The sequence below is a fragment of the Aptenodytes patagonicus genome, chromosome 1, assembly GCF_965638725.1.
Source record: "Aptenodytes patagonicus chromosome 1, bAptPat1.pri.cur, whole genome shotgun sequence".
NCBI classification, from domain to species: Eukaryota; Metazoa; Chordata; class Aves; order Sphenisciformes; family Spheniscidae; genus Aptenodytes; species Aptenodytes patagonicus.
The window spans coordinates 195,980,462-196,007,780 of record NC_134949.1 but is presented as its reverse complement, the minus strand read 5'-3'; the positions used below and the strand labels follow the sequence as shown (position 1 = coordinate 196,007,780).

General features: G+C 37.7%; 1 protein-coding gene and 1 long non-coding RNA gene across 2 annotated transcripts in view; one reads left to right on the top strand and one right to left on the bottom strand.

Moving 5' to 3' along the window:
- The window catches only part of RB1 (RB transcriptional corepressor 1), an 86,182-nt gene that overhangs the window by 42,284 nt on the left and 16,579 nt on the right, over window positions 1-27,319 (bottom strand). Inside the window, exons 8-17 of the mRNA XM_076363867.1 lie at window positions 24,995-25,143; window positions 24,186-24,263; window positions 21,467-21,576; window positions 19,891-19,968; window positions 15,749-15,836; window positions 15,006-15,122; window positions 14,261-14,317; window positions 14,141-14,172; window positions 13,987-14,063; window positions 13,571-13,773 (exon numbers count right to left, since the gene is read on the bottom strand). Coding sequence (XP_076219982.1) covers window positions 13,571-13,773; window positions 13,987-14,063; window positions 14,141-14,172; window positions 14,261-14,317; window positions 15,006-15,122; window positions 15,749-15,836; window positions 19,891-19,968; window positions 21,467-21,576; window positions 24,186-24,263; window positions 24,995-25,143 — 989 coding nt within the window. The remainder of the gene's footprint in view (window positions 1-13,570; window positions 13,774-13,986; window positions 14,064-14,140; window positions 14,173-14,260; window positions 14,318-15,005; window positions 15,123-15,748; window positions 15,837-19,890; window positions 19,969-21,466; window positions 21,577-24,185; window positions 24,264-24,994; window positions 25,144-27,319) is intronic.
- Window positions 98-26,016, top strand: LOC143173648 (uncharacterized). The gene is made up of 3 exons (XR_012997665.1): window positions 98-229; window positions 21,932-22,063; window positions 25,498-26,016. It is a non-coding gene; the product is annotated as an uncharacterized LOC143173648 (long non-coding RNA).

Below are 27,319 nucleotides of genomic sequence, written 5' to 3'. Positions count from 1 at the left end.
TGACTGATTCAGAAGAGGGGGAGTGAACCTGTACCTCCCACACAAGCTGATATAAAGCCAAGCTACCAGCTATTCAGGACTGGACAAGGTTTTCTCCACCTTTTCTGGTTCTGCAACACGATCATCCTGAACAGCTGTGGATGGAGCAATGTTTTCACTGGTACATTTCTGAATAGCCGCACTCCTTCCCTCTGCTCCTGCCTTTGATACCGACTCTTCTGTCCCTCTGGTAAGAGCTTATGCCAAAATTTCAATCTAGATGAGAATTTATGCTCCTAAGTCATGCCTAGGCATCTCAAATAAAAATGGTTTATATTGTCAGAGCTCCTGAGCATCTGAATGTGTGGCATCCAGTACTTCCTAAAAGTACATTATTTTTACTCATATGCCTATGCAGGGGGGGTTAGAAGTTCAGTTTTAGCATCAAAACTTATAAATTTGTTCTCTGTAGCCTGGTTTCTTCATCTACAGAGTGATGGTTTTGATCTAAACCAGGGTAGGCAGCCATTGATAACTAGATAATTAACCAGCAGTTTCAAAAGACAAGGAAAAAGAAACAAACTTTCTATCAACACTTCTGATTTTCCTCAACATACCATTACTTTAAAAGCAAAAGATTTTCTATTTTATACTTTTTATATTCAGCTTGAAATTTTAATTTCTGGCTTTCTCAGGAACAGAACACAAGTCAATATACATGTCTCTGACATTTAAAGAAATACCAAGTCAAATACTTCTTTATATTTTTCATCTAAAGGTGCTTAAAAAAAAATAGAGAGGATACTTCACACAGGTAAGAAATCCTTAACTGGAGTCAACCTCCAAACTTTTATTTCTTAAGAAAGTAACCTCAGTCATAGAAATGCAAAGGTTGAAAAAGAGCTCGCGAGATCAGGTAGAAGATACAAATGCCTGTACTGGATCAGACCCCAGACATTCAGCTAATCTACAGTCCTGCCTCCAACATTTGGCCAAGGCTGGATGCCTGGGGAAGAAGATAACAGTAGGCAAGGCATACAAGGCTTTCTCTCCTCCAAGTGCTGTCCCACTTCACCAGCTGTATCTCAGGACTTTCTGGGTCAGATGTGTTTGTGTGTTCAGCAACACTGAAATTTTTTCTTCTGTGAGCTTGTCCTGCCTCCCTTTGAATTCGTGTAAACTTTTTAACATCCACAGCATTCTGCAGTAAAAAGTTCACGGGGGGTTGGGGGACAAAACTAAAAAAAACAAACCTCCTTTTGTTTCAAATCCACTAGTTTCATTACTGCCTCCTCATTTCTTTTGGAAGAGGCAAGGAGTACTTGATTGCCATTCAGCCTTTTCATATCGCTCCTGATTACACAGTCTTCCGTCCTCTCTAGCAAATGAGAAAGCAATTTTCATTTGTAATTTCAACCAGCATCATCACCAAAGATGAGATTTTCAGAGTTACATAAAGAACTCAGCTAAAACTACAGTGAACCCAAAGTGGTTTACTGAGATTGGTAATTTTGAAAATCCCACTTGAGCACAGTATCCTCTAGCATTATTTATTCTTCCAAGTTATCTTCTAGGAGTTTTATCAATAAAGAGCAATTTGTTCATACTTTTCCAGCAGTAGATGTAGTATTATAAGGTTCTTGCACTTGGGCAGACCTGTAAATCCTGACAAGTTCCCTTTTTTGCTAGACTATTATCATTTATACCTCAGGGTTACTGGCATTTGAGCACCACTGACAAATGAAAGGATAGATTTCAAAAGCTAAGGCAAAATGTAAATCAGAACGATTCTAAATCTGGAAGTTGTAAGTGCCTGGACTACATTTGTTATCCAATTATCAGAGTGCTGAAAAAATTGTGTAAATACAACTGACAATCACTGAATTAGCACGTTTTCAGAATGTACTCAACGGAGCTCATTTAAGATGAACGCAAATTCAGAAAGCCACGCTTGCACAGTCTAATACTTCTGCAAGAAGTTGGATGGAGAAGTTTGTTCTAATCCTCTAATTCTGCTTTGACACTGAAGCAATCTTTCACATTTATCACCTCCCCCCATCCAGTTCCTGTTATACAACTGCTTATAAAGTAAGCCCAGTTTTTCCAGTAAGAAAACTGAACTTATCACAAAATTAAGAGAAGCAAAAAGAACCTTGCAAACATCATCTGGTCTTCTGCAAAACCTACCATTTTATTGGAAAACTAAGAATTCCAGAACTGAGAATTTAGATTTAAAGTTACTTTTTCTATTTAACAAGCAGTCTGTCCACTCTAGTTAAAACAAAACTGAAAGCTGTCCTGCACTAACGAAGGGATAAGTTTTCTACAGTTTAAACATGAGAATCAAACCACAAGCAATGACAAAAGAAGTTCCTATCTTTTTATGAAGAGATAAAAGAATACTTTTCCACACACATAGCTTTAAGATTTGCCCTAACTCCAGTTTTTTAAACAGTGAGTTGCTGCCTTAAAGAAAAAAATTCTTAAGTAACAATGCTAGTAACAGGAGGCACCAAAAATTAATGTCATTATCTTGGGAATAATATTAAGTCTATCTCGCATGAAAACAACTGTGGCTGTGTTAAGTCTTCTGCTTTTCAGATGAATTCTGCAGAAATTGCTGCTTTATGAAAGGAAGTCAATTATACACATTAGTTCCAAGTCTTCACCCTTCTGTAAAATTATGCAACATTAGATCTACTAATTTTTGGAAGTTAATCCTGGTAAGCACTTTCTAAAAGCAATTATTCATGTAATAAAAACTGAAGACACTCCTGGTCACTAAGGAGAGATATTGGATTAGAAAAATTTACCATTCATCACAGCATCAAGAACTACACTTGACTAAAGTTGGGAGCATCTATAGTAAAACTTTGATGCTTTTATGAAGAAATGAAAAAAGTACCCACGGCATGCAGATATTTCTTAATGGAGAAATTTGTTAAGTATATAGCAAAACATGGCAAAAAAATGAGAATACAGATGGCGAAGCAAGTACCAAAATATCCGCCTTTTCAGCCCAAACAAAAATATCCTTCATTAATGAAACCAAATCAAAAACTCTTGGTCTATTTGTTTATTTAAGTTATTTAACATTTTTTAAGCATGAAAGAAACTTTACCATTTATACTGCATGCTCATATTGTGTTTCACATGCTCCTGTGGGTGGGTAAGTGAAAAAAAAAAAAAAAGAAAAAGAAAAACTGCAGCTATTTCTGTCCAAATAAGATCTGTGAGTTCCTCTGAGCTGCTGGAAGGTGCAACAGGCACAGACAGAGCATGCCAAGCACAGGCTCTGTTCTGGGCAGGCTAACTCCCGAATGGGAAGGACAGGGTGATGACAGTTCAGGTGCTGTCAATTCTCATACTAAATCCAAAACACAGCATTATACCAGCTACTAGGAAGAAAATTAACTCTATCCCAGCCAAAACCAGGACAAGTGCTTACCCAAGCCAAGTTCAGACTAGGTACAGTCTAACTGGGTAAGCCTGAAGTCTCTGCTCAGGGGTTCAGGAGAAGACCACGCACACAAGTCCAGCCGTTAGTGGCACAGCACTCAGCTGTACCACGGGCACTCTGACAAGCAAACCCAACCCAAATGAAGAGCTTTGACAAAACCTAGAGGGATTACCTTTCTGGAGGATGGTGAACACTATGCCCACTCAACAGTTGTAAACAGGGGGAACCTTCATCCCTGACAAGGACTTTTTATTACTGGAAAGTTACTGTAAGACATACAGTCAGTGATACAAACATATAACTGAAATACCATACATTTATACAGTATAAAAGCAGGCACAAAAGCACTTATTTGGCCTACAAAAACCCAACCAACCAAACAAAACAAAACCCATGCATTTATGCCTGCAATAACTTAAAGGAAATGCAGCAAGCAGAGAGACAAAAACCCACTTCCAATGACATAATTTGGCAGTTTGAGTTTGACAAGATACTGTTATCCCCTTAAGAGCTTGAAAATTGAGCATTTAGCTGAAAAAAAAGCCCCACATTAGAATGTTTGTTTGGCATCTACTTTGCTTCCTAACAGAAGCTAATTCTATCTTGCATAGAAAAGTTAAGTACGGAAAGGCTCAAATAACACAGCAATAAGGATAGAAAGAGCAATAAAAGCATATGACAGCTATTCAGGACTGTGGCTCAGATAAAATAAACAAGACAAAAAACAAAACAAAACAAAACAAAACAAAACTTCATTCTACCCATTTCACCAGTTTTGTTTCACTACAAAGATTCACAAAACTACAAAGTTAGAAAGCATAATCCCATCCAAGGAAGCAGCAGCAGGGATACGGCCGCAGAATTTAACCCAAGCATTATTTACTTTTGTATTTAAGGAGACAGCCACGTCAAATTTGCCCCAATTCAGCGACATTTTACAAAATTAAAGAACTGCAAGTGTATCTCCCTGAATTCTAATATATTTTTTCCTCATGGGCAACCTTTAAAAATTCCTACGAAGTATTTGCAATGCAGATATTGCAATGCTGCAGGATGGAAAGCTGAAGTTCAAACCATCTAGAAACAGAGTAGGACTAAAATGAAAGTCCTACAGCCGTGGTATGACCACCAAAACATTGGACAATATAAAAAAAACTTGAAAAGCAAGGATTCCCAGAGAATGATTGCACTATTTTTTGTTAAAATGTTACTAATAATCAGGGCAACCTTAAGAAAAAAGACTAAAAGTATGTCATGCTAACCAAGTCTTATTTCTGTGGCTAACTCTGTACTTGGAACCAGTGTAGACACAGGGAAAATATCTTTATACTGCACCAACAGAGCTGCAAGCTCCACTGAGCAGAGTCTATAAAACCCAGCTCCCTGTTACAGCTGTAAATCTACAGCCAGAGAGATCATAACACATCCTCTGCTTCTGTAGCCACACTGGTAACAGTACATGATCTCTGCAGGAACAGAAACCACAACAGTGATGATAGGTGAGATCTATAGCACAAATAGTCACCTAAAGCAAAACTAGGTGTAATTAATTACCTCTTGTTAATATCCCCTTAATGCTGAAAGGAAGGGGGAAACGCAGTTATGAAGACTAGTATTAAGCATAAGATTCATTTCTACTAACCTTAACAGACAAACATCTAGTTTAGGTTTGTCATTGAGACAGATGCTCTCCACAGTCGGTGGAGAGAGGTACCTTCAAAAAGTGAATAATTCCATCGTAAAATACTTGTTTAAGATAAACAGAATGATTTGCTTTCTGGAAGCGCAGCTCTGTCTCAAGTGTAGAGGGAGCCTAAATACCTAAGTTATAGAAGTCTAACAATGTAGAGAAACTCTATACTTTAAAGCAGTAGATGAAGTACAGAAAAACTTAAATCCTTAATCAAGAATGGCATCCAAATTTCACAGAATGAAAACTCCGCAAAGCTGCTGTGTCTTAGGTAATCCCTTTGGTCGTGTTTGTACTTGAATCAAAATAGCATCTTAAGGGTTGGGCTGACTTGGTATACCTGCAACAGATAAATCCGTTAATACTGTGCTAACATAACCAGTATCTTACAACCCCAGTGGGTGTTTTGTACACTTAGTGAGTGCCTACCAAGAAATGAACACATTGCCAACACAGACAAAAGCAGGAAATGCAGGACCTCAGCATTAAGTGTTGTCTTCCAGTAGCCTAGAGGATTTGCTCAGGTGGTAACACCCAAGCATGAATAACAGCTTGAGTCATTTTCATGATAAATAGGAGTGGCAGGGAAGACTTTCAAAGCAATGGTGCAGACAGTGGAGACTATCATTCAGTATCTTTCCTGGTTTTTCAACTTGCCTTCAGCTGTTAAGGCAGATAAAAGTTTCAAGCCTCAAAAAGCACAGCACAATTTCTATAAAAGGAAACTCTTCAGGAGTACTAGAAAGGCATGGGAGAAACACTCTTACATACTTTATTTATGCATTTATTAAAAAAAGTGTGTGTGTGTATATGCTCAAACTAAAAAAGCATATAAACATATATATATGATACTCTCTGATATACCCACAAATACCCAAAAAGCAACTACCTTACAGACTTCTAAGAATGTGCCTTGTATCATAAAGGCAAAATCATAGAAGGCTTTCCAGCCACAGCTCTGACAGCTGAAGTGTCAGAGCTAATTCATGACCTTAAAAAAAAAAAAAAGAGCACATGCAGCAGAACCAGTATGATCCTTTAGCACTATCACGCCAAGCAGTAGCAGTGGCAGCGACCTCTCTCTCATCACACACGCTTCTGGAACACGCTCATGATGCAAGCAGAAATATATTTAGTATGTACAGACAGAAAACCTCAAAACCAATTCTCAGTTCCTTCTTTAAGGTTAAAGCTGCACCCTCCTAACGTAACTTTTTCAAAAGGACCATGGCGAGCACATGAAATGGCATAGTTTGGTGACCCTTGGCACACTTTTTCCCCTGTAAGAAAAACCCTAGAAAATTCCACATTAGGAATCATTGTCCATAGCAACCTCCACGCTGAGGCAGGATACTAGGTGCCTAAAATCCAGAAGATCACAGGAGATGGGTGATGTCTGCAAGAGCAATCTGATGCCTGCAATTCCTGAGGTGCCTGTCTTTACACCAGTGAATTTCCCTAGGTGCTTCCTATCCTGCCAGTGAGTGTGCTTGCAAATGCTGTCATTCTGGGTAAGCCAAGCATTTTTTTGTGCCCAAGGCTGTCCCTCATTCACAAATTAGATACTCCTATATCTAAGGAAAGGCAAAATTTAGTAGGCATGAAAGGAGCGAGTCTGACATACACTAGCTTTTCTAAGAGAAACTGGCTGCTGTGCAGAAACATGTATGACTCCCGGAGCCTAGAGGAGAGACAGCAAGGGAATGCATGATTCATTTGCCAGCGCTGAAGTCACTCATGTGATTGAACCCACGACTATGGCTGTAGTCAGTAACACAACGAGCCACGGCCTGCCCTAAGGCCTTGAGGGCAAGTGACAAAGCACAGCTTGCACCCACACAGCTAAACTTTCTCCACCTCTAATCCACACCAGCAGTTGAAAATAGTCCCTGAGCTGCATCATGCCCCAAATCTTACCTAGGCATTGTCCAGAGAAGTGCTGACAAAGGCCAAAACATGCCAGGGAACACATTACCGACGAAACACCACCGATGACTGTGGGGCAATACTGAAGCCCAAACTATTGTCCCTTTGACGCTGGTAGTACCAACGCAACCCCAATACCCGGTCCTTGCTGCCTGGCCTTACTTGGCTGCCTATCAACAAGGTTTTAGAGCCATTCTTCTAATACAGAAGTAAGCAATTTATCTAGTAACCTACTGTATAAAAAGTTGACGGTATGACCATTCCTACTTCTTCCAGTTTTAAAAGGAATGACTTAAGACGTCAAAATCAAAGAGAACCTCAAACTGCATGTAGACACCTACCTCCAGAAGAGGTGTAGGACTTCAGACATAAACCTAATAGAAAACACTACTGAGAAGGATACATACCACAAGAAAATATACTAACTCCCATTCCTAGATGCTCAATTCCTCCTTACAAGCACAGAAACCCAATTTTAAATTGTACACTGCATCCAAGGAAACAGGCACTAAGCACTCCAGTATGGTGAGCTCCACAATAACTCTGACCTTGTACAATCAAAGACTAGGAGCCTGCATAGTTAAGCTTGTACTATACCAAATACTTAGGAGTACTTGCTTACATGTAACTTCTTACAGCTTTACCCTGACCTAGATTTGTCTAACACTTTTTAAGCAAATCTTAAACATACCTATTTAATATTTTTCTCCTTACTGCATGATCAAAGTAGGTCTGCTGTTATTCCAGCTCAGTGAGTTTGTCATATTAATGCAATAAAATATATTCTTTGGTAATACATGGTTTTCCTCAGGAATGCATTTCTGCCACAATGAGCTGCATAATTTAAAACCAACAGAAGTCTTTGGTGTGGGATGAGGTATCTGAGTATAAACATTAACTACATAGTTAGTTGACAAATACTTATTGCAAACATTGAGTTATGTTAAATCAATGATACATGATAAAACAGTACTGTAGACTTCACTGCAAATGTTTAATTGACAATAGAGATGACCAAGAAGAAGGAGCTGATAAAGGAGAAGCATTATGGAGCACAGTTTAGGCAATGCTACATGGAAGGAGTTATAGACACAGCAAAGTACACTTGCCTACTTTTGATCATATTTTAACCATTAAGAGAAGTAACCTTTTAGAGCCATCTTTATCTTGCATCAGTCATCAAAACTCTGAACCGCATTAAAAGTCTAAATAACAACATGTATCAATACTGGTGTTCCTTCTTCCTTTGAAAAATACAAACACCAATTAGGATAGAAAGTGCTGAAGAGCAATACAGCCAAAGAAGGCTACAGTGCCAACAGCTGTAGCACAATGCACTGCTTTGGTTCAACATCTGTTTGTCCCTCACACATAAACAAACACCAAAAAAACCAGTTGAAGCTAGCAGACCAAATCAGACTGCGAATGAACTCCCTTTAGCCTGCCGTAGTGCACCTTCCCATTCTGTTCTGGGCTGTTGTAGGGTTGTAGAAGGCAATGCAGCTGCCTCTCATCCCTGTTAACAGCAAAAGTTACCAGGCAACCTTTAAAAACTGCAGTCCTACAAGGAATACCCTTTGGACTCCTAGTGCTCATGTGGATGAGTTAACAAGTTAACAACAGAACATTTTGCCATCTGTAGAGCTTTCCAGGAAACCGTGGCCATGCTTCTTTCTCTAGCCCGCCTTACTGGGCTGGCATGAATTACCTTATCTTTGGACAAGGTTGCGGTTGGTCTGCAACTCCAGTGCAGAAGAACAAGACCCTTTCACCACCCCAGTACTGGGCAGCTGAAGCTTGACAGAGCAGAAGGGCTTCACACATCTCATCTCTGGCCCACCAAAGGCTGCCTTGCAGAAAAAGTATTTTGTAGCATGGCCCAAACTATTTTAAGTATGCCAAATGTGATGATTTAGAACATGTGTACGCTCCACACTCTTCACCTACTGTACATGTGAAAAGGCATTTGCAGGAAGTACATTCCCTAAGCAGCAGTATGGAAGAAATCTAATACCAGCCTGTTCCTCCCTGTTCACAGCTTATGAGCAAAGTGCAAGCTGAGAGGCAGGGAAATACAACTGGATTGCTTTGCAGATACAGATAACAAAGATGGATACCCCATAGGTGTTTACTTTTTTGAATGACACAGGAAAAAAAGAAACAAACAAAAAACGAAACAAAAAAACAAACCCAAGTCATGCTGTTCCCAGAAATAAATGCATTTCAGGTATTACAGAAGTTTCACTCTTAAAATTGATCATGAAAATTGACAGACTTTGTATTTGATTTACGTGCACTGAAAACCTGCTCTTCCCTGCTTCTTCCTAATGCACTGTAGCAAGCAGTGACACGAGTCAAATATGTGACATGGCAGCTGACAGGGCTTTCTCTAAGGGAAATTCAGAGATTCTGAGATTTGTTCACACAACCTTAATCTGAGATATTCGAAACAATTACTACTTTGACTGGCCACAAGAGAGATCCATTTGACAGAATTATGAAAAAGGCTGAGCATGAACTCCCAGGCTGGCAGGTAACAAGCTATCCCATTTCACAGGAAACAGATTTTAACTATGTCAGGGTTTAAATCATATTTATATAAATATGATAAAAAATAATCAAAGGCTATAGGCACCTTTATTTTTGAGTCTAAGTAATTTCAGTTCCCTTTATTTAAAGTTACGAAATTAAAACAGTGCCCAAAATACTACAGTGAGATGAAGCACAAATGTTCTACAGTAAAGAAGGAATGTCATACAGTATAGTTCTATTTTGCCAATACAAATTATGCAGCATTATTACCATATTCTAAACTGACCTCCACACAGTCTGCACCTGGAAGTATCATAACCTCACTGGTAGATAATATTTGAGTGGATAAAAGGGGCTTCTTCCTTCAGGGTTCAATAAAGATTTAAGGAAAAGGAAGTATTTTCCACATGATTTAGTCAGTATGGACACTTGCCATTTTTCAAAATTAAGAATTATTGAGAAGAAACCAACTTTTTTCCACCCTTTATTTTGTCTGGCTATGCTTTTTTTGTTAAAAGAAAGGATGACCTAGAAAAGTTACATCTCCTTCCTAAAGTACAGATGACTAAATCAGCTAGCTACGCAAAAGCAATAAACATATTCACAATGACTAGCAAAGGAGTGATATATTATCTTCAAATACCAGTAAGAAACAGAATCCTTCACACTCATTTGATACAGCTTCCAAAGTCAAATAAAGGTCAGATGCACTTAAGATTTTTTTCTTCAGAGAAATTATGCAAGGCGTTTTTCCTCACAAAAGCCCTGTGACAAGTAAAACTACAATAAATTCAAGCTATTCTGTATTCAGTTGCTCAGTCCCTTTAAATCTCTCATTGAAGTCCTGCTTCCTAAAGCACTCAGGAGAATGAGGAAAGACTGGATAAATACAGACCTGACTTTCCAAAGAGCAGACAAGCCTTGTAATGAAATGTACTACCTGTGGGGGAAGATAAGAACTAAACAAAAATATATGGCAAATAATTGGGGGAATCAGAGTTGGATTATGCAAATATTTGTAAATAAATGTATTACAAATGTTTCTATTCTTATTTACCAAGCTAGAATTTTTTGCATAAGCTTTACTCATTCCATGCTTTTCTTCATTTTAACAATTTTTTTTGGGAAAAAAAAACCAACAACATTCTCTAACCATATTAGGAAACTTGAATCTCCTTGAGATTCCATCTTTTTTTGGATTATCAGGTAATTTGTTTAAAATTAACCCAAAGCAATCACTTATGGCGAGATATTCTTTATAACTAAAGCAATAGTCATCTGGCTTTTCTCTCCTCCTTTTTAGAGTGTTTGGAGGTAAGAGACATTTACTGGTATCAATTACACTTCTCCAATTACCTACCCTTTCTTGAGGGAATTGCTAATTAAGCAGACACATTGTAAATCTTGTAAACCATTACATGCTGACAATATCCAGGTAGTGAGACAATATCCAGGTAAGGAACTGCAGAAGAATATGGTAAACCACTCCTTCGTTCACTAGCTGAACCTTTCTGGGGCACCTGACCTCAAGAGCCTTGCAAGTCAGCCATGGAAGCATTTTCTCCTGTTGCTAAGTTGCACTTTTCAGACAAAACCAGCCGATACTTAGATGTGAAGCATGGGTGGATTTTCTGCCCTAGAGGACTCACGGCTTTATGTTTCTATGTGCAGCCTTACAAAGTACAGGCCTCAGGTCCTTCACTGCAGTGACCCAAAGACTCAGCAAGACATTTTAGCATTAGATAATGTTTCACTACTTCTTGTCTCCTGAGCCGCCACTATGCAGTCTGCCGCTTACAACTCGCAGCCTTTCCCTTACGGGCAGCTGGAGGAGGCAATGGAGGCCAGTGCAGAATCACAGGGTGCTCGCACACTGGCTCCAACTGCCGCAGCTGGCTGCCACAGCTTCCCTCAGCTTTTGAGGGAACCCTGCTGTGCCCTCTAGTGACAAACCTCCTGCAACAGGAGACTGCAGACTGTCCTGTGCTTGGGGAGATCCAGGGGAGACACGACGCACAGGTCAATGAAGTAGAAGGGCCCTTGGATACGTGTACTGCACATTTCTTTTTATCCCCTCCACTGTGCTCCACTCCACATATCTTACTGCCAGTAGACAATCATTGTAGGTCCCCTGCAACCGAACTATTCTATTAACACTCAAATCGGCTATATAAGCTACCCCAAAACAGTACCAAACATACACCGCTGGCAACTCAAGCAGACAGATTCAATACGTTAAAGTACAAACAGAGCACTCCGAAAACTTGAAATAATCCTGCGCTTGTTGTTGTTATAATTTGTTTCACAAAAGCCTGCAGCTATACCCATAATTTTTGAAAACACAATGCTTTGGATTTTCCACTCTGAAAGCACTAGTCCTAATCAGACATCTGCATGTGGAGCTCGAATTACTGTGTAGAAACTGGTAGATACGGCTTATTGCTGATCAGTAAGCTGACTTCAAACTGGTTTGCAGAAGGTAACAGGAGCCACTTTTTGCTTGTAGAGAGTCAAACTTGGGTATCTGTACCTCTGCCTTTTGTCCTCTGAATGTTACAATTCTCAAATAAGCACTTTTTATATGCCTGCAAGCTTCTTAAAATACTGCCTGCCTCTTGAAACACTGCCTCATTTTCCCTGTTTCTGTAGGCTCTGGTAAAAGGCTCTCAACCTCAAGTGCTTTCAGGCAGTCTTATTCAAAAAATGGCAAAACCATGAAGAAATTCATACAGCAATGGAGAGGCCATGTGCGCTTCCCAAGACACCAAAGAAACATGCAAAAGCATTACAGGGGGAAAAATTTACGCTCTGACACAGCAGCTATAGCACTGCACCAGAAATCCTGGAGCACAGAGTGCCGTGCTGATGAGCGTGGAGCTGGATACACAAGTCTTGGCTCCCCCAATGGAAAGGTCACCTTCATAACAGGGCATATTCAGGGAGCCGCCTGACATGTGCCCATTGACTGTGTTGGCAAAGGAAACCGAGTGGCAAGGGTTGGTTGGCATAAGGCAGTCCACCAGATTCAATCTGAAGCATGGCAATTGCTTCCATGCACCCCTGAGGCCAGCATGCTTCTGAGCTAGAAACCTGAACATGGATGGGGCTCTTGCTGCTCAGGCACAACAGTATTCCCCAAATCCAGGAGTATAACCCCGCAGCCTGGTAAAGTATTACCCATACTAGAAAAATGTTGACTTTTCACTCTGAAGTCATACACAAACCAAACGCAGATTACCCTGAAAAGAAAATTTGCTTCATGATTAAACTATCCCATTAGCTATGGCGCACTGTGTTTTTTAAACTTCCTAGAACTGTAAGATTCAGGATGGGTTCTTAAATGGTTGCTTTATGTGTCTCTGGTCAAAGTTAACAGTCTTTATAGTCTCCTATTTTGTGGCATTAATAGCATATTTTTGGTTTATAAGTAACATACAATATAAAGAAACAATGTTTGATTTACTGAGATCCAGCCTAAAAAAACAACCCAACCTCCCAGCATTTATTTTAATGGCATCCAAAAATACTAAAGTGACTGAAGCGCAAAGGACAATGCAAATCAATATTTTCAGTAGTATTAACAAACATATCAGATGCACAGAACTAAGGCCCTGTTGCCAAGTGGGAATAGCAACTGGATAAAAATTAACTTACAAATAAAAGCATAGAATTTATTGCCTTGTCTTTGGCACCAAAATACCGTTTAAGGGAATTATTACCCTTAAGATTCATGCCAGACTAGTAAGATGATGCTGGCTTACAATCACGTAAATCAGCAGAGCTATGTTGACTTCTTCCCCCGATATACTCTTTTTCAAAACCTGAAGACATGCCAAAACTAATCTTGCTTTGCTCTTGTAATTTATTTTGCTAGAAATAAATCTCAGCAAGACCACAACTTATTTTATAAAGTTGGGTGTGATTTCCTTTTTCTAGATATGCCCGTTACACAAGGACAAATGCTACTTTAAAGCATTACTTACAGATTGCCAAGCAAGAGACTCCATAATTCGATGTTCACAGCGTTCTAGATGCTTTATCATTTCCCTTGTTAGGCTTGGCTCTGCTTTAATAAAGCTTTCAATCACCTTGTAGAAGTCAAAAGCTTTTAAATCAAATACATTGAGGATCCATGGGAAAGACAAGTCTGTTTCAGCACTGGTACCATCACTTTGTGAGGCATTTCCTGCAGGGAAAACAGACTAAAATTATCAAGAGTACTACATTCTTTCACTTCTGATGTTTTTCCCTTTTTGTATTTATTGAATCATTGCTAGTTCAGAAATTTCAATGAGCACTTTTTTTTTTTTTTGCTGTTTACTGTATTTTATGTATTAGAACAAATGGCAATAATTATCAATAAATAACAATGCTATTTAGGACTTTAGATTCAACTTACTGCCATATGTAGCCATGACAACCTCAACAGCACATGCCAGAAGAGATGTGTGGAAGACGTTATCATTCAGAAGTTTGCTAAGGAGAAAGAAAGTTATTAATACTTGTCCTAACACTAAAATAGCACATTTAGATAACAAGTTAGGGGCACATACCTGAAATTCTGCACTGAGAGGCGCTCTTCCTCCTGAAATATATAAATCAAACCAAACTTGTGAATATTCTTAGTATTTGTAAATGCAATGCCAGTATTAAGCTACCAGTACTAAACTTACCGACTTTAGCATAGACTCCATTACTCTGTAATATAGACGTACTCCAAGCTTATATCTCTGTTAAAAAATAAGAAATTAAAGAATATTACAAGAAGTTTTAACAGACTACAACAGGCAGACTCTCATGTTTTAACAATTCAGAACACTTCTGTTTTTTGGAAGAGCCACTAAAAAGAAGTCATTGTCCTCAGTTCCATTTGCCAATAGCACTGGGGAGGCCTCAAAGGCTACCAAAGTTTGTGACTACCCCAACCACATGAAGACTTAATCGAGTGTTTATGTTGATTCACAGCTAACAGGATAAAAAGCAGGGCTGACTGACAGGAGATTGTAGAGTACAAACTTGGTTGGATTTGTTTTCCAAAAGTCCTTGTTGAAAGCACAGCCGGCCTACTGATTTTGTAAGGAAGTGAGTCACCTTTTGCAGTTTTAGGTTGTTACCTTAATGAATGCAAATATATATTTCACTAAATGTATTGTGCTCAGCAATTTTCCCATTCTTCGTAAAAGTATTCCCAACATATTTCCATACCGTTCCTATTGCTCCTTTTATATTAAGAATAATTTGTTGAATACTATCTTTACAGCACTTCAGAAAAAAATACCTGTCCATTCCTCAAGTTGAAAAGAATATAGTTACTTTTTACCATTATTGATCTGCACTGAAGGAGGACAGCCAGCAAGTCAGGTCTCATATTAGCTAGCACCAACAGAGTTCAAATGAGTAATACTCAACAAAAATTACCTGTGAGCCAATTTCAGCCCATCCCTGTCCAACCGCTTCAGCAAATTTCTTTTTGAAGATGTGGTCAAGACTTTCCACTCTTTTCAGGATACTATCCTTAGGGTTCACTGTGCAATTCTAAAAGTACAGGAGGGAGGGCAGGGGAAGGAAAGGCAAAGAAAGGACATTTTACTTCAAAAACATTTTAATGATTTAATCACATTAGTCCTGCTTCATTTTATAACATCTCTCAATCAGCTCATCAGCATAAATAAAAGTGGAGAATTTAAAAAAAGATAGAATCATTGTAGACATTCAACAATTTCCAGCAACTACAACTTCATGTCTCACATGCAACAAGCTACAACTAACCCAACTAACGTGCGAGTAGTATCACCGACGTTAATGTCTTCAAAGTTAGAAATATGCTTAAGTTGCTGAATGTGGACATCCTCCTCCTCTTCTTTATCTCCCTTTTATATCCCCTTCTTTTTCCATCTGATACATACATAAATAAATCTTACTATTTAGCACAGTAACAAAAATATTTAAGAACTTGTAGGTTCCAGTACACATCAGTTAGATAGAAGTGCTTTCTAAAATAAGTAATTACATTTAAACCATCCCAATTAAAATGCACTTCTTCAAAAAATGGTTGTTAATAAAGGAGTTTCCCAGAACATGTGCATCAGATCTACAGGTGTATATTTTACTTGAGTGATAATTCCAAGAATCTTTCACAAATCTTCCTTCTCGTCACTTACATTGAAATATATGATAAGAGTATCTGATGGTTTATCAGTTGCTGAGTTTAAAATCATAATCAATTGCTGAATGTTATTCATTGCAGCTCTGGAAAAATACAACAAAATGCATAATAAACATTAAGGTTGGCTTGACAGTTTCCAGAAACTGAACAGCAATTCTACAAACAAAAAAAAAAAATATATTATTTTAGTTCTCATCCCAGTTATCAAACAACCTGCTGGGAAAAACTGTTGCACTGTGTTAACCATTGTGAATTCTAATAATCTAATTTATCTAATCATCTAATTATTAGAATGATTACAATCCATAAGTAAATAACCAAAAGAACATAAATTAAGTAATAAACACTAAAGAGCACTTTTAAAAGCAATAAAACGGTGGAACGGCAATCCTTGTATGTGAAAATACTCAGTTAAATCAAGCAACTCCCTAACAAAAAACCTCTTTGGCTTTTGTACAAAAATAATACAAAAGAATGGTGAATGAAGACAACTTTTATGTTTCAAGTCACCTGTTCACAAGTGTAATAAGTAAGATGTATTAAAATATGGCAGTCACAAGAAAATACAGCCTTTTTAACACAGATGCTTTGAAAAAACCACATTTTTCAGAGGCAGAGCTGTGAACATTCCTATTGGCAATAGCATGAGAATAGTCTTCTCCCTTGCTGGATCTGAACCCAAAAGTCACATTAAAACTTAAATTCTTACTTTAACTCCAATTCCTTCTATTTCCAATAGAAAGGCTACAATTTCTGTAATCCTTATTCCACCTGCTATATCTGTAGCTAGGTTAGAAGGATCTTAAATATAAAATCTTCTTAACTTTTAAAGTATTATGGGTAGGGAAAGGGATGTAGACATTAAAGAAATTTTTCAGTGTTCCCAAGAAATACAAACAATATCTTCTTAAAAAGTAGAACAAAAATTCTTTATTGTCTAGATGAAAAGTAGATAAAAAATATGAATAACATTTTATTAACTTGGATATATTGAAGTATTGAAGTATGCCTCCATATACGATCTTATTGGCATTATTTTACAGGTACAGAGTAAAAAAAAAAAAAAAACAAACAAAAAACACTGACATCAAAACTATTTGTATCTCTACTTAATGCCTAGAATTTTCTTGCTAAAAATAGATTCAAAACCACAAGTAATATCCATTGATTCATATCCAATGTCTTAATGCAGAAAACTACTAAAGCTAACCCAAGTAACAGCAGTATTTCAGAAAAGCTGTAATAATTTAAAGAATTAAGAATACTGTGAAGACAAGTGCATAGGATCCTGTTGTTTATTCCACAGACAGTTAAATGCCTTATTAGGGTGAGTGTATCTCTCTCTGAAGAAAGCATTTTTCAGTTTCTCTTCTAGAACTGAAATCCTGATGACAAACATTTTTTATGACTTTCAGAAAGATCATTATTTTAAGATAACAGAACATGGCCTCTTCTCAAATAGCATGTATTATCCAGGAGGTGACTGAAATATCTATAGGTGGGAAAATAAGAACAATAATGATCTTGTCATACAAGACAAGAAGGTATGTGCATGAGCTAGCATCTAAACAGCCCACATTTCCAACTTTTGGGGATATCATGTATTGTTCTGCCTTTATTATTTGCACGTGCATACAGAACTAATAATATATCCAGTGCGTCCATAAGTACTAATGTGACCCGGCTTTTTTTAAAACATGTTTCAAGTTGTGTATTAAGCAATAGCATTAAGTTTCTGTTCTTTTAGAAAGGTTAGTGTGTTAATTTCTCTCCTAACATCTAAGAAACAGTTTGATTCTTCCAGTGGTATTGTTACTTTCTGAATTTTTCATTGTGGTTTTTTGTTTTTTGGTGGGGTTTTCTTTGTTTGCTTATTTCAAATTTCTGTGCTGTTTAACCTCAATTTGGCTCATATTACTCAGAAAATAAGCGGAGAAAGAAGAAAAATATGTTCAATCATTATAACTGTAGTAGTGCAAAGATGCATTTTTCTTTAATCTACTTTTTAGGAGGTTTTGGTAAAATCACTTCTGCCAAAACTCTACTAGTGATAAGGAAAAGCATAAAGACAGTGGAAAAAACTAAAACAAAAACACACAACCCATTCTCATTATGCTCTGACCTAGTACTTACATCCACTTTATCTACTGCTTTCTATATAAATGACCAGATACAAATCCACTGATGAAAATTATTAGATTCTCACCAATTTCAGGGGGCTTTAGAGCAGATTCTAAGTGTCTAGGTCCAGAAAGAAGGCATTATAAAAAGATTCAAAGAAATAAGTATGGTGCTTTCAACATAACCTATAAGGGGTTCTACTTAATGCAGGAAGAGTTAATGAGAGACCTTCCACTCTATGCTGGTGATCAAAGGTTTACTGCCATCTAGTGACAGTTCTGTGGCTTTATGAAAAACAGTTACTACAGCCCAAATCACTGCTGGTGAATGAGCCTTCACTTCAACTGTCTTAAATGGCATCAGTTTTGGAAAACTCAGAGAAAAGCCCAAGTGGATGGAGAGAATCTAAATATATCACTAGACCTCCTCTCAAGATCAAAATTGGTTTAGCACATTTCAAATTTTTAGCAATGCAGAAACTTGGTACTCCTGGACTTTCTTAACAGGACTTCCATGACAAGAACTTTAATGAAGCATCTTTCACAGTGTTAGAGGGCTTTTTTTAATGCTAGTATAACTGAAAAGCGTCAATACCAAGCTCTCTACATTTGTCAAAAATGGGCTTTGTTGTCAATGGCCTTCTTGTTAAATACACCGCATGTTATAGATGGTCTAGTTCCTGATACCGCACATTCAGTCTGGGAACCGATACACAAGCTGATGCCTTTATGGATAAAAAAGCATTGCTGTTTTAGTTAAAGATGAGAAGCATAAGACTAAAAGGGACCACTAAGGCAATCAAATACCTTTTGCAGTCACAGGTGATCAAAAGTTCTTTCATATACTGATCAATATCTCAGTTGCATGTCTCATTATTTTTATGAAGAAGCTTTTCAGAACCTTACTGTTGGCTAGAAAACAATTGGTTTCTGCAGAGGGCATTTAGTAGATTTATAGTGGATGCACAAACCCAGAGTCTAATTCATTCTTCCACACACATAAAAACACTGTAGAAGTATTTTTAATAAAAACAAAAATAATTTTACTCATTTGAGAAAACTGATGTAATAATTAAGCGTACAATATTTTATCTTCTCTCAACAGCATGCTAAAATGAAAGGCATTTATACAGCAAGCATGGAACAAGAACTTCACTGTCCGATTTTATTAAACCTGACACCTTAAGAATGAGTGCCTGTGTGAACACTTCTCTGTCTGTCCACATAGCACATGGCATTGCAGTGACACAGCTGGTTAGTTCTTGAGTGTCCAGGAATTTTCAAGCACCATCAGGCAAAAACACACTGATTTTTTTCAAAAAACTGTGTGGCACAAGGGAAAAATGGTACATGCAAATCTCCTTTCCTTTGGTTAACTGAATTCAAGCTCGCAGTTTTTCTGCATTTGATTGTAGATCAAACAATCTCCAATTAATACCACATTTCTACCATATCTGTCCATTTTCCCGATAGACAAAAATATATTGGAACTCTATTGGAACTCTGAAATGTTCATCTTCCCAATACAGGAAAAAAAAAATGTTGGCACTCTGAAATGTTAATCTTCCCATACAGAAAGAAAACAATACTAAGAAGAAAAAGATCATGGGAGAAGAAATGTGTGTGCATATACAATTTGGTATCAGGAAAGGAAGCCAGAAGATACAGAGCTAGAGTAAAGACGGGAAAGGAAGATGAAAGTATAGCAGACAAAAGTACTACCATGGAAGTGTAAAGTGCATTCTCACAAGAACAAATACAGCAATCTATTTTACAGACATCTTGCACTTCTTAGACAACTCAGTAAAAAGCTTTCCCTGTTTTCCAGCAACTTCACCAGGAACTGAGGGCACTCAGCACCCCTCAGGACATGCTCACTGCTCATTAGTGACCAGAACCACATCTGTTTTATGAAAAACAAAACAGTTCCTTTAAAATTGAAACAACTACTCTAAAGATGAATATTTCTACTTAGGGTATTAAGCTGTGTTCTTTTGTTTAAAAGAAAAACTCATACCGAACAGGAGTCTGTGGAAGTATAAGATTAAGTTCCTCATCTGGATTGTTTTTTAGTGGTGTCCTCTCCAACTGTGAGCTACAGAAATGGAAAACAAACTTATGAAGAACTAATGTAATTCAAAAAAAACTGTTTTCTATAAAGACTTATTAATCTGAAGAGAAGACTGTAGAACAGTTTTTTACAAGATCTAGATGTCCAACCACTCCAGTTGTTAGAACAATGTAATTTAAATTCCCAAGTAGATCTGCTTTGAGCAGGATGTTGGACTAGATGACCTCCAAAGTTCCCTTCCAACTTCTGGGATTTTTTTTCCCCCAGAATTCTATTTATAAACAGCTTAATTTATATGTACAGCTGGTATTAGCTCCATTTTGATCCAATTTCAAATGAATGTATTTTTCTAGCATAGATGAAGTCACAGACTCACATCATGAGCTCACATCAAGTTATGGAAACGTTTAATTGTCAGGAACCACTGAATTTTAAGTGTATGACAAAAAAAATCAAAGAGAATCATAGAATAGTTTGCGTTGGAAGGGACCTTTAAAGGTCATCAATTCCTAACCCCCTGCAATGAGCAGGGACATCTTCAACTAGATCAGGTTGCTCAGAGCCCCGGCCAACCTGACCCTGAAGGTTTCCAGGGATGGGGCATCCACCACCTCTCTGGGCAATCTGTGCCAGTGTTTCACCACCCTCAGCGTACAAAATGTCTTCCTTATATCTAGCCTAAATCTACCCCCCTTTATTTTAAAGCCATTCCCCCTTGTCCTGTTGCAACAGGCCCTGCTAAAATAAAAAGTTTGCCCCCATCTTTCTTATAAGCCCCCTTTAAGTACTGATAGGCTGCAATGAGGTCTCCCCGAAGCCTTCTCTTCTCCAGGCTGAACAACCCCAACTCTCTCAGCCTTTCTTCATAGGAGAGGTGTTCCATCCTTCCAATCATTTTTGTGGTCCTCCTCTGGACCTGCTCCAACAGGTCCATGACATCTGTATTACTGAACAGCACCAGGGAATGTGCCTAGGCACTGGTACTCAACTGTTTATTCTGCTAAAACATCCATGGCACATTTCTGTCCCGTGCAAACCACCATTCCCCAAACAATTTGTGGGTACAGGTCAGAAGTCAGAATGGGCTGAGGACCACTCCCAGCAGGCCACCAGCTTCCAAATGCCACCATCTGGTTTTAGGAAGGAGGATCTGGACAGTGAGGACGCAAGCCATTCCATGCCAGCTGGCCCCCCAGCACTGTAACACCGCCTCAGGCATATCTAGTCAACTAGCGTGACATGGCCTTGGCCGCCTCCTCCTCCTGATTCCTCAGCTTCCCCTGGACGACAGGGGCTTGCACAGAGTAAGAATTAGAGTAGAGCTTCCAAATCATTTTAGGTAGAGTCACAGTCATATGTTTTCTAATTATTTAAGCAATAATGTAAAGCAAGGCTGGCGATGCCAGAAATACCTTAGCTGAACTACAAACCTAAGAGGTCAACAGGATACAGAGAAGGGGCGGAAAACAACGCAAGTTCACATTTTCTATTATAAAATGAAAGCAGTAAATGGAAATATTACCATGCTGTGACATCAGGCTGTAGAGTTTCATCATGATCCAGAAATAATCTTGCGTCTATATCTTTGTTTTTGAGATAGAGCTCGTCATACTGTTTCGAGAGAACATCAACCTCAGAAAACAATGGAAAAAAAAAAACAACTTTATTTTATAGGAACAAGTTTCACAGTTTACTGAATAATATAAGCTGGTCCTACCTCATGAATACAATGCTGAAATGCTAAGAGAATGACCTTGGAGCTCACAAAGTCACTTCTTACACAACAGCTGAAACATACCAAGGAAAATTATCATTCCCACACGCAAACAAAGATAATCTTTTATAAGAGAAAACAATCCAAGATCATGAGACCTTTTTGAAGAAATGTAGGTCTTGACACTGTAAAAGAGCTAAAAATAGCTACAGTGGGAGACACAGACCTGCAAATCAAACTAACATTTCCAGGCTTTTAAATCTTTCCTTACAGAAAAAAGAGGTGTCTCCAGGAGCAGGAAATGTAAAATAATTGCCCTTAGAACAGCTGTCGGACAATCGGCTTGGTCCCTGTCTCTTCTGGTTTGGAGATGAAGACCAAGACCCAAACTCAAACCTTCTTGTTGTGAGTATAAGAACAGTTTCCCCATTTCATATTAATATTTGTACTGATGTAGTTCTTAAGAGACATACCTATTTCTACAAAAACACAGACCATTATTTCATATCCACATTGTTGTTTTTTAAATTACTGGTAAAAGTTTCTTAGTTGATTAGATCCCATATTGATATGACTTCATTTCGCATGGAAAAGTTTGTTGGGTTTTGGTTGGGTTTTTTTTGTTTTGAGTGACTAACATTAACTAGAAGTCTGGAATTTTTTTATCAGTGCCAGATACTAGCCTCCACTTCAAATCTGCTGCTGTGCTCCCACAGAAGTAGGCAGTCACCTCAATTATCTGTTCCCTGAGCCCTTAAACATACTAAATGATGCTGTGCTCTGGCAAATTCCTGCCAGAAAAACAGGCAACAGTGCATACGAACCCAAATTAGTCTCCCCTCCAGTCCCAAGAAAAAGCAAGCTGCAAATACCTCCTACACAGCTTTGCTCCTCATCCTCTCCTTTTACCTTTGCCAAATGCATTTGCTCCAAACTGATCTCATGGTTAAAACTTTGAGATTAGGACTATTAAATCAAAGATTATCTTTCAATTCCTATTATCACTATTTTTTAAATTTAAAAAGTTCATTATCTTTTCATTTTTCATTATCTTCCTAATGGCTTATGTGTTCTTTTTGTCTGAAATATTTCAGTATTTCATAAACTTCTAGAAAATTCAGATTCTCACTGCAAAAAACAGCAGCTCTTAGACAAAATGGCTGTACTGGGCTAACTGGGAAGAAACCTTCAGCCAAAAATAAGAATTCTGAATCAATCTATTCATCAGTTCATAAAGCCTGACCATCAAACACACAGTGAAGACAAATGAAATACCAACATTAAGCCTCAAAAGCTTTTCTTGTTTTGGAAATAACATTAAAATTTATCAAAATCTCAGTGGTTTTTTATGAAAATTAAAGTAAATTTAAGTGTCCCATATTACTAGCTATTGTACTGATGATCTTGGCTACAATTGGTTAGTTGGAGTACATATATAAACTGACTACCTCTGAAATACAGCTGTAACTTTCTGCTTTGTTTTAAAACATCCCCTCAGGCACTCAAGTTTCAGGAGCAAGGATCATGTGACTGGATTTTTCTTCAAATGCATCATTTTACAGAGTTTTCACCAGCAGAGTCTTAGACTGGTAATTTTGATACTGCGCTTCAATTGAGCAGCCTTGGATGAGAACCCTCATTGATTTGAGAATAGGCTGTATAAGGACCTTTGCCTGGAAGTTCATACAGGGCTTCCCAACTATATATACCCATAAATTAAAAAGTCTAAACAGACTGCTGATACCCTGAAATTAATTTTGGAAGAGATTAAGATCTTTAGTGGGTCTTGTATTTTGTCCCCCACGCAACAGATTATGAAACTAAACAGAACATATACTTGGCTGAATCTTGTAGACCTTCAATCTGATAAGCTTCAGAGCGGCTTATTTTCAGGTGACCACATCTATCAGTGACCCACAGCTAAACCTACTCTTTTAAGAACGATGGATGTAAATACATTGCAAGAAGTTACCTACTGAGGCGCTCTCTTGCATGTGATTGCATAGAGGTAGTCTGCTGCATCCAGGCTACAACTCAGTAAGATAAAAGTAATTCTGCATGGACACAGAAGTCCAAACTCTGCCAGTTGTGAAACTGAGCCTAATCTTTTGGATATCTCTCCAACATGACTACCGTAACATGTCTCAATTACATTTAAATTAAGGTGTGTAATTTAAGACTGTATGCATTCATAGCCTGACTTCAGACACCTGATATTGTAATAGCTGTATTTTAGATTAATGGCCTCACCAAGATCATGGATATGCAACTCCTATGTCATGTTTTGCTTTGAGCAAAAGCACTGGTTCAGCCTCAGGAAATTAATTTATTAAATTCAAATGTAAAAGCTAAATATACTCCATGAATACTGGAATCCCTGCTAAGGCACACTCCTGAAGAGCAATGCATTTTGCTAGATGATTTTAAAAGAACCTATTAGAACTTCATCAATGTGTAAAGGGAATCTTAAGCAATTTGGCATGAAGTAAAGCACTGTTGTTGAACTGTCTTAAATTCCTCCAATTACCTCTGGTAGTCCATTTGACGCTGCAATACCAATAGAATTCAAGAAAGGAATAAAGCTTGTGAAATACACATTTTTGACCTAAAAAAAAGAAAAAAGGTAACATTAGCAATGTACACAGGCAGCCATGCATACACTGCTTTCATGTCGTTATATAAAGAAACTGAGGCACTTTTGTAATGCACTGTGCTTTGTTTTCAATAAAGCAAAAATGAAATTGCTTACATATCCAAAACAGTGATACGCAAGCATGCAGTATGTAATCCATTGCTGGAACATTAAATGACTAAACTGGGAAAGAACTGCACTCTTCCCAGCCCTCTTATATTTCTGCTTCCATCACCTGCTTGGATATTCAAAAAACAGTTCTTTTTACACAGGAATAGATTTATCAGCAAAGGAAAAGGGGAATGGGGTCTTTAAGATCCCACACAGAAGCAATGTGCTGCTTGTGTACATTTCCCCATCATGGGATGCAGCTGTGAAACCCCATCAGAGCAGCCCTGCATCCACATGCTACATGCTGTGATCAGCCTATAACTTCGTACTGCATTCTTCACAGTTCAGTTTCCCTGGCAAAGTTATCACCCATACCAAAGGGCTTGTTTTTTGTTTTGGGGTTTTTTGTGTTTTTTTTTTTTTTAACTACCTACTAGAGAAACTACAGAATGGTAGAATGCCTTCACTATTGAACTTGACAGAATAGTTAAGCAGGCACAAGTATTGAGATTTAAAAAGACCACTGAAATAAATGCATATTCCAGATGGGGTTTAGCAGCAAGATCTAACAGACTTTAAAACACAGGCATTACCTCATCTAAATTACAATCATGCTCTTTACAAAGGACTTCAATGACTTTTGTATCGGTATCAGTTTGCTTTGAAGTACGTGTACTCCTGTTCTGACCTCTTCTTGGAGTTCGAGCTGAACCATTAACAGTCACTGCAGTCACAGCAGACTCTGCAAAGATAGTCAGAACCATCATAAGGTTAGAGTCGTCTTAAGAAAAAAGAGATTTAAAATTTTAAACCTAAGAGATTTAAATTTTTATACGATTTTTCAGGTCCTCTTCTTAAATATTTCCCTTTTCATCTGTTCAGCTGGGTAAGAAACCTTCATTACAGAAAACCTATACAAAAAGAAAACTAATTTTTAAATTCCTATATCAGTATTTGGATATTTTGCTTTTAAAAAGCTATTTAACACAGAATGTAATACCACTTTTTGTACATAGCTTTGAATAAGCATCTGTTTTGCAAAGCTAGGAAATCTTATCTTTTCACAGATGAGTAACTGTGTTTTCTATTTTTACAGAAGTGTAAAACAAGGAGCTGAAAGAGTAACTTCACTCTACATGTCTGAAGGTTAATAAAGTAATGCAGGACTTGAGTGCTGGTGGGAACCTGGAATATGGTTCTGCAGGGAATTCCTCCTTTCCCCAAATACCCCCAGGCAAACAAGTAGGAACAAACAAGTTCACCTTGAAGAAGATATCAAAAAAACTTAATTCAGTGAGGTAAATATATTTAATTTTGTTAAGCGCAAAGTAGATGGCATCAATATTGTCAGCTTCAAATATGTGAATTATATTAATAATGTACGTTAATATCATTAAATATTGTTGGTTTAAAACTGACACTCTGATCAGCATGCTGTTCTCATCTGTAACTACATTTGTATTTGATAACTGTTCTGAGAAAATCTGACAAACTACACTGCTCGGGTGGTTGCATCTTAATCCCCCTCAGCCTTAGTCAGATCATAAAGCTTGACATCATTTAGCACAACGTGAAGCCTCTTGGTCACGAGGATTTGAACAATACATTGTGTTACTTGCTAAAAGAATGAAGCGCTGTTTGACAGTTTACACAGCATCCTCACGTATCACACAGCTTGAAGTTAGAGATCTAATGCTTTACACTTATGACAGTGACACCCATATTTGCAATTTAGTCTGAAGTGGCAGCGTTTCTTTTCAAGATACAATGCACAGAACCAAACTGTTTCTAATAATGAGCTCCTAGTCTCCATAGTTTCACTAAAAAAAAAAAAAAAAATCAGTGTGAACAGAGAGTTCAAAACCAGGTAGGTTCAATTCCGTGTTCTTTGAAAGAGATCTGCTTTATAACCTCTGAAATAAGCAGTAGCATATGTCTGTCCCACTATTAAGGACAAGTTTAAATTCAAAATAATACTGGAGGAGGGCAGGGATTTGCTTGCCACAAGTCCATCCTTTCCCATCCTTTATTTGTATTGGCATTAGAATAAAAGCAAGGTTATTTGTTCTTACCTGCAACAAATAATTACTAGGTCAGATAAATATCCTCCAAAACACGGAATTTAAAGAATATAGCAGTGAATATAGCATCTATTCTATGACATTATAACCCAAGTGGATATTTAGTTGTGAAACAAAGAAATAAAGCAAGTCGATTTAGGCTGTAAGTACTAGTGTCGCATCCAAACCCAGCAGAGGATAAACTAATTAGTATCAAAAAATTGTTTTCTACATACTGTGGCTCCAAATACTTCAGTATATAATTCCATAGCTTGCAGAAGAAAATATTCAACAAAAATAGAATTCTATCTTTGAAAGCTAACATAAATGCTTACTTTCTCTTTTTAGTGAGGTTTTCCCAGGTTTTAGGTATAAAAATTGAATGTACAAAAAGTTACTGCTGAACAGAAGTTTCTATAGTGAAGACCCATTATATTTTTACTTAAAATAAAGAAGAGACACTTGCTAATAACAAAGGGGATGTAATAAAAGCGAAGCTATCTACATTTTACCGCTACCGTTTTATTTTGAGCTACCAGTGCAATTAGGTTTTCTATCCACCATACATTTCTTTTAGATGTCTGTATAGTCCAGTATCTTGCACATTTCTGTTGTCATCATACTGTTACGTGTCAATGAAATAACAGTCATAGCACCATCTCTTTGGTTTGTAACTCAAAGCAAACCTAAATAATAGTTCTCAGGCATCATCTACCCAGACCTTGAATTCTTTTAGCTAAGTAAAACTGCTGTTTTAACAAGCCCCTGAACAACTTGTATGGGCAGAGGACATAGCAAACGGATGGTACAAACAGAAAAAAACCCGAATGATATTAAATATGCTGCCACATTCAGATA